The following is a 14,045-nucleotide window of genomic DNA, read 5'->3' as shown; positions in this document are numbered from 1 at the left end:
AGTAACATCCTCCTCTTCATCTTAATTATTTATCCTGTGTTATATGCTTCCTCTAAACTTTTTACAGTCCGCTAACACAAAGATCAATCCTTAGTTCATGTCCAAGAGTAATAACGTAATTTTGAACTATGTAGTAGTTACACTTTACTTAACCTTTAAAGAATTCTCCATGATTTTCATCATTATTTGGTTCCCAGAAACTATAACTTGACTTTTCTTCTGTTTTGAGATTCATTTCCTATCAACACAATAGAACACCAGACTTTAAGTTTTCAGGAAAATATCACTCTGGGTCAGATCCATAATCTGTCGATCCTATATAACTTCACAAAATTCTAGCTGGTCTGACTCTAGGCATTGAAATTAATTACTTATGTAAAACTATTAGAGAATGCTAGAATAGTACAATTAAACAAACTGTCCACAGGATTCCAAGGGGAAACAATTTGTATAGCTGCAAAACTTACAAATATTTACTATAGTGGAGGATGAAATCTACTGAATGCCACTCATAAGCAGAGATTGAGGAAAAGAGATTTGGTGAGTCTCTGATAAAGGGATTTCTGTGCATGCACATGCATTTTCATGGGAGAGGGTCCATTAATTTTCCACATTCTCAAAAGGCTCCCCAAAAGTTAAATTTTACTGAATAAAATATTCTCCTTAAAATGTATGAAGGCTCTTCACATTCTGCGCTTTGCCTATATTTTCTAGACTCTCTACATGCCCCCTATATTCTTGTCTTGTCAGATTAATTGTGATTTGCTAATGTTCAAATGTCAGCCCCTTCTAAAAGCCTTGTCTGGCTTTCCCACCTATGCCTACATAGATGCCTCTTCTTTGATCCTGTCTGCCTGTGCACTTATTGTTTGTCCTACTTACAGCATCCTCTTACCTCCTGGCTAACTCCTGTTCTCCTGGTTAACTCCTGAAGCAATATATGACTCCACCAGAAGACTTCTGGATTAATTGATCCCTTTGTATATTCCCATACTACCCAGAGCATAACCCTTGTAGTAACTATAATATAGCATGATCATTGTTTTTTTTTTTTAACTTACTTGTCTCACTCTATTAATATATAAGCCCTTTAAAGGCAGAAGCTAGGTTTTATTCACCTTTGCATCTCTGGTGCCTATTATAAACCCTTGCATCTATAGTACCTATTTTTCAGTTCCTGATACTAAAAAATAATTTATTGGGTGAATAACGAGTAAAAAAAAAAGAATATTGCTTTCACCTTAGGAGAGTAAAAGAGCACTGGATGTGTGCTCTTTTCCTACATAGGCACTCCTGTGTCAGCTTATAGTTAATATACAGAGCAAATGACCCCAAAATTAAAAGTGTAGACACACACATACCTTCCTCTTGTCCCCCTGTTAAATAGCTACATGCCATGGGAGATTTTTAATTCAACTTCAAAATGAATAAATCTGTGAGAAATCCTCCTAGTCTCCCTGTCTGTTAAAAATGGAAGCCTCTTAAAGAGAAGAGATCTATGGTTACCAGAGAGGATCTGGGTTGGAGAGTGGGCAAAAAGGACGAAGGGGGTCAGTCATAGCATGATGGATGGCAACTAGAATTTTGAGTGATCATTTTGTTGTGCACACAGATGCTGAATTATGTTGTACACGTGAAACATATATAATAAGGAAAAGAAAGCATCTTCATAAGCATGAAAGATTCAACCAAGCATTTACCCATTGATGGGTGCTTTGAGCTCAAGGAAGAGAAAACATCAGCTATCTACTATCCAGTTGGAAAAATACTTTTGCTTAGGATTTGCTGCACGGAATACATGTATATTAAGCATTTGTACTTAATAATCATTAAATAGTATCTTTTACTGTTGTTATTTTCAAAGTATGGCTAGTATTCCCAGTGAGTAGAAGACTAATTGACCTACGGCTGTGCACGTTTTCCATTTCTCCTACCTCAGCTCTAGTGTGTTTAAATTTTAGCTGGTATGATTTGATTGGGATTTCAGCCAAAGGCCTTTGCATATAGGCATGTTAAGTACACACGTGCAAACATATTACACACATAGGGATATACTCCAAAACGTGCTTAATTATGCATTGTTTCATACAACAGTGTTTTAGCTTTCCAAAAAGGTTGATTTAATATATATATTGCTTAATTAAAAGGCAGATTACTTCAACGATTATCTTCTAGACAATGATTCAAAATTACCATAAGGAGGTGAATGATTAGAAGTGCATTTGCCCAAAGTCCTGGGATGATACTGCCCCCTAGGGGTCTACTCATCACACTGTGTGAGAAAATCAAGAATGGAGTAAAACTGAATAAATCTGCAGACCTTACTTGTTGGATCTAGTGTGTTAAAAAGAACTGGATGAACTAATCTTCATGTTTCGTGATAACTTATTTCCGAGCCAAGGCTATTATAAGAAATATGTCTTCTAGGAACTCTGGTAGGAACAACGCAGATGTTTAAAGAGTCCATGTAAATCTAAACGAATTTAGTATTTAGAATCCATGCTTAATTTTGATTCAACACTCAAATGTTTAACTGTATTCATACCAATGAAAGATCAACATAATTAAATTTCACCAAATAAATTTCAAAATATGAAGTTTATATTTTCTATTAAAAGGCAAAATTGGCCCATGCTTACCTGTAATGGCTGAAATAGGTCTCTCAGAGCATCCTAAAGTTCCTCTTTCCCCTACACTGAATAAATATATCAGATAATGATGGAAAGGTTTGAGATCTCCGATTTTCACTGATGTGTTGAGTTTTTCAACAAACATCTCTTCTGATTTATTGTTTTCCACATTCAAAATAGTCACAAGATAATGGTGAAAAGATGCAAGATCTGGAGGATTCCAGTGTAAAAATATTTCTGTTGGGGTCACATGTGTAACTGTGATATTTTGAGCTGATAACGGGCCTAGGAAATTTTAAAAATAAAAAAAAAACTTTATATTAGTGATAGAGTCTGGCATAGTAATCTCTCAACTCTCAGTACTTCCATAAAACTCTAGTTTGAAGAGAAAAGGAAAATTGGATTTGAATCCCAACTTTCCCATTGTAGGCCTCTACTTTCTGAGTAAATTATTTACTCCTTCAAGCCTCCAATTTCCTGACTGTAAAATGGGAATTATAGTAGCAACTGCCTTGAAAATTTATTATGAAGATTAAATGAGGTAAGGAATGTAGAGCACTTGGCAAAATGACAGGTGTTATTAGTTCAATCACTATTTTTACTACAAACCACCAAAAGAGGGCACTTCTAGAATTCCATGATCACATCTTACACATCTTTTACTTCCTCTGTCTAGTCAAATTAGAGAGCAGGGACTTCCTATTACTTACTCTTCATTCCTGTCATCACTAGAACTCAGGCATCCATCCTCTTGCAGAAATATTTCCCCACTCCAAACCATTTCCTCCAGTGCCAGTCAGTGGTTTTCCCAGTTAATCCTTCTAGATTAATTTTCTTTAAAAAGCACCTTGTACATATCAGCTTCAAACCCACATCCATCTCTAACCTCCCAACACACACACACACACACACACACACACACAAAGTACACACATTCCTTTTCTTTCTTTAGAAATAGCTCAAGAGTTAAAATAAGACCATCCTGTGGATTCCTGTGTGGCTTAACGAAGCATGTTGCTCTACTCAGTTTACTTAACCTTTCTGAAGCTGTCTTCTCGTTTCTATATAGCTATTCCCAGAGTTAAGGTACAACCTTTATGAGATTATGCATTAAAAGTGTTTTGTAAAAGGTAAAGCAAGTCTCAGAAACTGCAGTCTGAATGGATGTGCAATGCCTCTAAGGTCAAGTCCAATCATCTGAGACTGACACCCAGCACTCCCAAATCTGGTACCTCTTAACCACTCGAACGGATTTTACCCTCATGTCTGAGGAAATCTTTCCCAATTAACCTACAACTACTCTTCCCACAAACTCCTATCTCCACACTTTTGCTCACAATGTACTTTACTTCCTTCAAGTTTGAATCTAAGCCTCTCCTCTCCATGACTCTTCCCCTGCCACCTATCTTCTGAATTCTAGAAAGCATTTATTAAATGTACCACTGAGTTATTGAGAATTTAGCGTCTTACATTTTTTTACACTTTGCTATCTTTGGTTTGCTTTTACTTTTACTTCTTTCTAATTCTCTTCATTGTAAGCCTCTCAAAATCCACAATGCATGCCTGTTTATCTCTTGCTCTTAACATGTATCAAAACTTAAGTTCCACAAAAATGTCCTGATTATTCACTGTGGGCTGTGCACTAGTCTAGTTGGTGCTGTAATACTAATAAGATAGAATTCCTGCCCTTATGGGTTTACAGATTAAGAGGAAAGCCAAGGACATAAACAGATTCACTGTAATTTAAAATGGTTAAAGAATGAGGTATCCCAGAGTATTATGAGAAAACTCGAAATCTTCAGGAAATATCTGCTAATTTGAAAAATCAGATTTTCAGATATTTTGTGACTTACGTGTTTCAACAATGAACACTGAACTTAACATAGTTTTTGCCTCCCATTCGTTTATTGCAAAGAATAAAAATCTGTAAGTATGGCCAGGAAACAACTGGGTAATTCTTTTTTCCATAGAATTTGGGGATATGCTTTCAAAATATTTTTCTTCTGTATAATCTAAATAATATTTAATGATAATTTTATATCCCAGTTTTAGCCACTTATTCAAATTATTCCAAGCATTCAAATTATGCCAACCAAATACAACTTCAGTTGTTCCAACATCCTTTATATAGATCAAAAGGTTTTCCTGCAGAGAAGGTGCTGAAAAAAATACAGAGGAGGATTATGTGTAATTAGAAATCATAATTCTATCTTTAAAATAATAAAGTGAGATATATGATGTAAGAATATTAATGAAAATAATTACAGTCATATCTGCAAATATACGGCAATGGAACATAACAGAAAAATCTTGTGAAGAAATAGTTTGATCCAGTTGCATTTTGCTGTAAAACATAGCAATCTGTTTCATTCTTGGGTAGCAGTGGAAAAGAAAAGATTTCATTCTTCTTAAGGCCAAAAGATGATCCATCTGTCCACGTGAGATGACCTTCTTTCTGAAATAAGGTGTACAAATTAAGCCAATTTGAAGGAAAAGTGTCATATCTTCAACTATCTGTATCCATCGTGAGTTATTCTGAGCTAGAGACAATTCACTTTTATCCACCCATTAGCCATAGGACTTCAAGAAAATTGCTGAATCTCACAATAAGCTTTTATTTTCTAATCCATAAAATGGCTATAATAATAGAACCTACAGCCAAATTAACTTGAGAAAAAAAATCAACTTGAAGATTAAAGAGGCAGTGCATGTAAAGGCTCAGCACAATGCCAAGTACAAACCCACTGTTCATTACGTATTAGTTATTTTATTTCAAGTCATCAAATAAGTCAGTCATATGCATCAGAGGAAGTTGTTGGTACCTTTCTACTAAGAGATGTCACTGGTGAATATCACCAACCTCAATGTTCACAGTTAAGAGATGTTAACATAATGCATTCCAGTTCCACCTAACAGAACGGAGGAATACGGTTTCCTCAAAAAATCTGCTTTATTGCATATATGGTGCTGCAGCTTTGAAAACAGACAGAGGCTCAGAGGCAGTACGCATAAGTGGTTAGGGCACAGAGTACTGGTCAGACACAGATTCAAAACCTGCCAGGACCATTTGTTAGCAGCGTGACCAGAATTTTTTCTGAGCTCCATCTCCTCATCTATAAATGAGAATAATGATAGTGCCTGCCTCATAAAGTTGCTATGAGAACTAAATGAGAGTTACCTAGATAGATAAACTTTGCAGATTGGACCACACAACTATTAATCTTTCATTCATCATGTTCCTGCTGAGTGCCAGGACCTAACTGGAAGCTGGGGATGCAATGATGAATAAGACACAGTATTTATCCTCAAAGTCCAATAACAAACTCACACTTACTCAGCATGGCTGGATGGACTGATTACTTTCTCAACCTGTCACAGAGATTATAACTCAGGAGGTGACTTTGATGTTAACCTCAAGAGACCAGCTTAATGCAGAGGTTATAGAATATAATGGTAAAGAGCAGACCCTGATGCACGTCCACATGGGCAGGTTAACTTCCCTGTGCTCCAATTCCCTCATGTCATACAAGTAAAGTGCACAGAATGGTGCTTAGCACCTCAGAGACACTATAGGACTCAGCTATTAGTATAAAGGAAGTTGCTCTTAATAGTTACTTTGATGTTTCATTTATCTCCTAAATTATTTTTAAGTATCATAAAAGGAGGGACCGTATCTTAGACCCCTCTGAATAATTCACAGCAACCATCATGATGCCTTGGGACTCCTCACTTTGGCTGTCATGACCATATGACCTGGGCCTTATAACAGAAACCAGTAACCAGAACTATTAGAAGAGTAGATTCTAATTTAACAGTTTATAACAATCATACTAACAGCAGGAAATAACTATATACACACTAACTGGTCTACTCGAAAAGAGACTAACATGCTGGGAGGCAGGTTTATGAGATGTCTGAGATGAACTGTGGTTCAAGGAATCTTTATTAGAACTTCATTCACTGCCTGTGAAAAAATAAAGGAAGCTCAAAAAGAGAATGATAAAAATGCGATTAGACTGTCCAAAAGGAGCACCTGAGTGTGAAGTCAGTCAAGCGTCTGACTCTTGGTTTCACCTCAGGTCACAATACCAATGTCATGATCTCAGGGTGACGAGATTGAGCCCCATGTTGGGCTCTGCACTCAGTGTCGTGTCTGCTTAAGACTCTCTTTCCTTCTGCTCCTCCCTCCCTCCCCCAACTCAAATAAAAAAAATCTTAAAAAAAAAAGACTGTCAACAGTTTTCCCCAAACTGATGCAAAGTTCTACAGAAAAAAAAAAAAAAGGTATCAAACTGATTTGCCTTGGGTGACTGCAGGTCAGGCTATCCCACAGAACAGAATTATTTTTGAATAGCAGGAGATTTTTTTTTTTTAATAGATCATCAAGAAGAAAATACAGGCTGGACAGAGATAACTGTGCTGGATCTTGGGTTTTCCTACAAAAAGTTGACCAAAATGAAATTTCATGAGATATTCCATAGTGACAGGAATGTTGGAGAAAATGTCAGACATCCTTTTTCACTGGTATTGAATAAAATCTTCAGATCTTTCTATATCTCTTTCCATAAAATTAAATTTCATAAACTTGGATGTTTGAAATAAAAGAAATAAAATGAAAAAAATTTCCATATTCCATATTGGCGGGTTCACATTACTCTGTTGTTCACAGAGGTGAGAAACAGAGGCAGTGGAGCGGGTGGGTGGGAAGGAGAGGACAGTCTGGGCAATCCTGAAGTGTTGGTGGTAAATTCCAAAAGAGATAATCAGGAGAAAATGAGATAGACGTCTGAGGCTCGTAAGAGAAGTGGGCTCAGTAAATATCTACGAGCAATTGGGCTAGGTGGCAAATAAGTGAAGAAATGGGCGCGATCACCCACATTTAAGACAGGTGTGGAGAAGACCAAAATTAAAGAAAAATTACATAAAGAAATAGATGCCTACAAAGAGACTGAAGGGGGTGGAAGAGATGAATGGGCAGAGAACAGAGGATTTTTCAGGTGATGAAAACATTCTGCATGCTACCATAATAGTGAATGCATATCATTATACATTTGCCCAAACCCACAGAATGTACAGCACCAAGGGTGAACTATAATATAAACTATGAACTTTTGGTGATTATAATGTGTCAGTGTAGGTTCCTTGGTTATAACAATTGTTAGCATTCTGGTGAGGGATGTTGATAATGGGGGGAAGCTATGAACGTGTCGGGTACATGGGAAATCTCCGTAACTTCCCTCAATTTTGTTATGAACCTAAATTGCTCTAAAGAGAATGGCGGGGAGGGAGGAAGGAGGGGAAAAATTGAGATAGAGAAACAGAAGAAGAAACCGTGTCTGGCTTATAAGAAGTACTCAATAAATATTTAGAGCATGATGGAGGAAGGAAGGAAAAGAGGGAAGCAGGGAGGAAAAGGGGGAAAGGGAAGGAAGGAAGAAAAGGAAAGGGGACGGAAGGAAGCAAGCGAGTAAGCAGATGAAAATGGTTTTATCATGATATATGCATTTATTTCCATTTACTAACCTTCAAATCATTAAGACCAGTCCATATTATTATTTGATTCTTTGACCTGAGAAGTAAAGATACAAATTTTTTTTCCTCTTCATTTTTTATATCCACAAGGTGTGCAGAACTTAAGGATAATCTACAGTGTCGCTGGGCTATATTCCATGGCTTACTCTCTTTGCTAATTTTGTAACAGCTATTTCTCAATGCTATCCATCCTGGTGAACATGAGCCTACCAAAAGAAAAGTGTTTTGTGAAAGATGAATTCAGCAATATAACATTTCATTAGTACATTTCTTAACGTTTATAATAATCTTGAAAACCTCATGGCATTAATTGTGCACTTCCCTTACATTTCTCCCAAACCAGTAAAAGTGCTAAAGTTGCTATTATTCAAGTAGCAAATGAGTTACTAGCAATTAAAATAGTCTTCAATGGGGATCCCTAGGTGGCTCAGTGGTTTAGCACCTGCCTTTGGCCCAGGGCATGATCCTGGAGTCCCAGGATCAAGTCCCACGTCGGGTTCCCTGCATGGAACCTGCTTCTCCCTCTGCCTGTGTCTCTGCCTCTCTCTATATATGTCTATCATGAATAAATAAATAAAATATTTTTAAAAAATAGTCTTCAAGTAGTATCTATGAATTAATTATGCAGAATTATTGTCCAGTTATAACTTAATTAAAATAAAAGCTATGAATGTTGGACTTTTTTTTCCTTCTAAGTCACTTTAGGTTACCCTTTCTTTCCCTTACTCTTATGCTGGTGGAGACTTTTTAAGTGTTTATTTTAGAGACTTTTCAGATGTATTTTTATTTTAGAGAACTAGATATAACACTTGCTAAGAATTCTGCTCTCTGCCACTGCTACTTGACTTCCAATGGGTTCACCTTCCAGAAAACACTTAGCCTTTTTCTCCAAGATTGCACACCACAGAAAGACTGAAGATAATATCAGCCTGCTGAGAGTAGGTATTGTACTGTGACTCTTGATATTTCATCAGTGCCTCAACCCTACATATTAGGAAGATGTGAGAAGGATCTTCTGAAGAAACTGTTGTCTTGTTTTTTCACAGAGGGGAGGAGGAGGATGGGGAGAAGGGATGCTTTAATCACATTTCTACCTTTTTCTTATTACTGACATATTTCTCTACTTCACCTATAAACATATACTGTGGTTCAAAGTTTATTCCTATAGAGGGTATTAAAACGGGACTCGTAGCCCATCACAGAGAGTGGATTGCCTTTATTAGCTGTCTATGACTCTCTCTTCTTTGCCTAAGTTTTTTCTCACCATGTGGAGGAAGAAAGTGGATCTAGGAAGCCACAAAAAAAAATTAAAAATATATATTCCCTTTTCCCTTGCTTCCCTTGCAGTATTTCAAATTTTGGTCAGGTGTGACCAGGGATGAATAACAAAGAAGCCTTAAATAGGATGCAAGATTGATATTTTTATATTGGATTTTAATGGACCTATTAATACCTGAGAATGAGACTGTTTATTGACACTTCAAAGTCATCTAAAAAGCTATCAATAATTGCCAGAGTTGGTTCCATTTTTAAAAAGCGATGGAAAGAAAACAAAGTTAATTCTTAACCTTGCTAAACCTGGCCTGTTCAATAAATCAACTACCAGAATGATATTGTTAGGAAAAAAAAGGGACTATGCTAGTTCATTTACAAGCAGTTTTATGTGGCTAATACTTGACTGAGTCACTTTTGAAAAGAACAATACATCAACCAAGTTATCTACAAGATATATAATATATTAATAATGAACTTGGGATCCCTGGGTGGCGCAGTGGTTTGGCGCCTGCCTTTGGCCCAGGGCGCGATCTTGGAGACCCGGGATCGAATCCCACATCGGGCTCCCGGTGCATGGAGCCTGCTTCTCCTTCTGCCTGTGTCTCTGCCTCTCTCTCTCTCTCTCTGTGTGTGACTATCATAAATAAATAAAAATTAAAAAAAATAAATAAATAATGAACCAGATATCTGTATACCTGTTTCTACTTGAACATCCAGTCTCTGAAATGTATTTATAAAATCCAAATGCAACTGTTTAAGTTCAAATTCAAAAGTATATAAGGTTGCAGGTTTTAAATTATCCCACTCATAAACTGTAACATTATTTTGCATAACTTGTAAAGAGTTATTGAGAGATATTGACACTGAAATGTCATTGGAAGACAGCACACTCCAGTTAAAAGAAACACTCGTGCTTGTTGCTACTGTTTTAATATTGCTAGTTGAGAAACCACCTAAAAAATCAAGAGCAATAATTAGTCAGATTCAAACAAAACTGAATGGAACACAAAAAGATTTTGAATTACAGAAGAATCACCATGATGGGAAAACAAATTATCTACTATAAAATATTTGCCAGACAATATGGAAGTTTCTTGTCCTCTGCTTGAAATGAATGACTTAGATTACAAACCCCAATTATAATATTTTTAGATAATCTGGATTACATGTAATATCTCCATTGTACCTATCTATTCACATTAGTACACATCAAAAGTCAAAACTGAAAATCTTCTTCTTACCTTAGTTTAAAACTTTTTAAATTTTGAAATTAATATGTTTAAAAGGACAAAATACTAACACCATGACGTGATTTTAGATATCACATACCTGTTAATCACTATAAAATTCAGATTATCTGCTAGTAAAATTGTTTCCCTTTTACAATTAGGCAATATAGATGAACAACAACTACAGATTACTTACGGGTTTTAAATGACTTTTCACTTAAAATTTGTCCATATTTTATGGACTGTAGAATAATGTGATAGTCTTCATTTTCTTCTATTGTTATTGCTTTTGAAAGCTCTTGTGAGTTTATAAAAATGCTTTTGATAGTCTGTAAATAATTAGATTCATCTGCTTAAAAAAATGTTTATTAACTCTATCAGGTACATTCACTAAAAGTGTGACTTCTACATTACCTTCATAAGAAGCAATTTTTCAAACAGAATTTAAACATATACATAAAATATTTATTTTTATATAAAATGACATTACTTTAAATAATTACTTTCTGTATAGTGTATAAATTATTTTAAAATATCATTCCTATGAAAAAGTGCAGTGGTATTTGATCAACTATTTACTGAAGATATTTCAAAAAATGCTAACACTTCATACACTAATGAAATAAAAGCAAGAAATCCCAATAACTGCATAGCAAAATAAATGATCAACAAAAGAAAAAGCCAACCTATGGAATGGGAGAAAATATTTGCAAACCACACATCTAATATCCAAAATATTTAAGGAACTCATACAACTCAATAACAAAAAGCAAACAGCAATAAATACTCCAATTAAAATGGGCAAAAGAAAAAAAATAAATAAATAAAATGGGCAAAAGACATGAAGACTTTTTTCCAAAGAAGATATGCAAATGTCCAAAGGGTATATGAAAATGTGCTCAAATATCATTAATCATTAGAGAAATGCAAACTGAAACTACAGTGTCAGAATGGCACCTAACAGAATGGTTTTCATCATAAAGAAGAGACAACAACTGCTACGTAGGAATAAGGAGAAAACGGAACCCCTGGTGGACTACTGCTGAGAATATAAATTTGTGCAGCTACTATGGAAAACAGTATGGAAGGGCCTCAAAAAAATTCACAATAAAACTACCAGCAATTCCTAAAGTGTCCATTGATGGATGAATGGATAAAGAAAATGAGGTATACACACGCAGGAGTACTATTCAGCTATAAAAAAGCCGGAACTCCTGCCATTACGACACCATGGACGGACCCCGTGGGCATTACGCAAGTGAAATAGATCAGACTAAGACAAATACCAATCTCACTTATATGTGGAATTTTAAAAAAACTAAAATCATACAAAGAGAAGAGATTGGTGGTTCCCAGAGGTGGGGAAATACTGGGTGAAGATCAAAAGATACAATCTTACAATTATTAGATAAGTAACTTCTGGGGATATAATGTACAACATGATGAGAATAAATAACAATCCTGCTGTGTACTTGAAAGTTGCTCCAGAGTAGATCTTATCATAAAAAAAAAAAAACTATTTGTAGCTATATGAGACATAATGGATGTTAACTACGTGTACTGTGGTCATAATATTGCAATACACATATATCAGAGCATTACGTTGTCTATCTTAGACTTATACAATGTCATATGTCAATTATTATCTCAATAAAATTAGGGAAAAAGGAAATCCCAATAACTACCAAATTCCTACTATGATATGATATTTGGTCAAAATAAATTCACATTCTGATTACTTTTTATCAGAGGCAAAAAGAAAAGATGCCTTACTTTTTCAGCAAAATTATTAACAAGTTGGTATTTTAAAAAATAAAATTCAGGACTTTTTCCCTTAGGAAATTCATCCCATTCAATAACAACTGTTGTTCGATTATTCATAAAACAGAAACTTTTTGAGATCTGAAATAGGAAAGAAAAGTAACTTTTGGTTAGTTGGTTAATTCTTCTTCAACTCTTGGTTATTATTAGTATTTTATTGACAAACTTACAAAAATTGAGCCTAAAATATGTCAAATTAAAATTGAAAAGTATTTCAGCAATATTATTTTTTTCATATGAAATAGGTAACATCCATTGGATACTGTCCTTGTAAACATAGTCTCAAAAATAACAAGTACAAATGAGAGCAAGGAAATTCAAGATCCATGTTTCTCAAAGTGGGAAACACCACATTCCTGGGGTCCAAGAGACTCAAAATCACAGGAGAAACACAGCACACCCTCCCGGTGTGTCAACTGTGTACCTTGATGATAATGGCTACAGAACTAAATTATTTCACAGGCATTCTTGATAACACACTTGCAATAAAAATGGAGTACAAAGTGTTTGACCCTGAGTTAATTTTTGAGGTTCAGTTTATTGATAAATGAAATGTTAGCAACTGAGACAAAATAACCAGACCACAGGATCAGAGGTATATTCCCTAGATGATAAGAAAAGACTTCAGACTTGAAGATAATGATATTACTTATCAAATTTCCTACCAAAAACAACCTCAAAATGCCTTACTCTACCATGAATTTCATCAAATTCTGATCTCCCTCCCCACTGATTTTTCCAACAGAACTTGTAAGCAATGAAAACAGATGCCATCTGTATGCACAAATCTGTGCAACACGTAGCAAAGAAAATCGTCTAATCCTAATGTTTAGTGTTATTTCTCTTCAACATACCCCTCCTTTTCTAAAACGGGCAGACCCAATGCAATAGCATCCTGCCATTAGCTAATTATTTCCAACAACAACATCGCACGCTGAAAAATGTCTTACCTTAACAACATATTGTACCCAGAGCAATAGAATAATTGATTTCTCCATCTGGAAAATAAAGCATATTCAGCTCAATTAAACATTTGGGGGGGGCTTAAAACCAAACTATTGGACATTCTTTAGATGTGTATCACTTTATTGTTACATCTTCTCAAATTAGGCTGCCCATCCCACTGAATGCTAAGGCATTACTAAGCAGGTGCTGCATAATATCCTGCACCTAAGAAAACTGGAAACACCAGTACTTTCCCACAAATAACAAAACAATGTGCTTCTAGAAGCTGCTATAATTAAATATAAAGGAGATGCTAGAAATAAAATGAATTATCAGGCAGCTATAGGCAATTGCATGGCATTGTGTGACACCATTTAACCCTAACTGATGGAAATTGAATACGCCTACACCCTGCTTCATCGTTGGAAGTAATTTCTCACATTCTGAAGTTACACCATCGTGATGAAAAATGTTTCAAAACTACCGACGAAATGGGAAAAAAACGCTCAAGCCTTTTCGACTCCATTTATTTTTTTTAAATGCATTTATCTGAAAAAGCCTGTGTCCCGTTTCCTGGGAATCTGGGAACAGAATCCTACGTTCAAGGTAAGAC

The 14,045-nt window shown here is 35.5% G+C and overlaps 1 protein-coding gene across 2 annotated transcripts in view; it reads right to left on the bottom strand.

Moving 5' to 3' along the window:
* PTPRQ (protein tyrosine phosphatase receptor type Q) overlaps positions 1-14,045 on the bottom strand; it is a 247,193-nt gene that overhangs the window by 232,781 nt on the left and 367 nt on the right. For both annotated transcript variants that reach the window (XM_049094355.1, XM_049094356.1), the window contains exons 2-9: positions 13,438-13,485; positions 12,440-12,568; positions 10,863-10,995; positions 10,133-10,390; positions 8,154-8,368; positions 4,896-5,085; positions 4,484-4,789; positions 2,640-2,915 (exon numbers count right to left, since the gene is read on the bottom strand). In XM_049094355.1, the coding sequence (XP_048950312.1) occupies positions 2,640-2,915; positions 4,484-4,789; positions 4,896-5,085; positions 8,154-8,368; positions 10,133-10,390; positions 10,863-10,995; positions 12,440-12,568; positions 13,438-13,485 (1,555 nt within the window). The remainder of the gene's footprint in view (positions 1-2,639; positions 2,916-4,483; positions 4,790-4,895; positions 5,086-8,153; positions 8,369-10,132; positions 10,391-10,862; positions 10,996-12,439; positions 12,569-13,437; positions 13,486-14,045) is intronic.

The sequence above is a fragment of the Canis lupus genome, chromosome 15, assembly GCF_003254725.2.
Source record: "Canis lupus dingo isolate Sandy chromosome 15, ASM325472v2, whole genome shotgun sequence".
In the NCBI taxonomy this organism is placed as follows: domain Eukaryota; kingdom Metazoa; phylum Chordata; class Mammalia; order Carnivora; family Canidae; genus Canis; species Canis lupus.
Note: the sequence above shows the minus strand (reverse complement) of the source record. Positions and strands in the feature narration are given on the sequence as shown.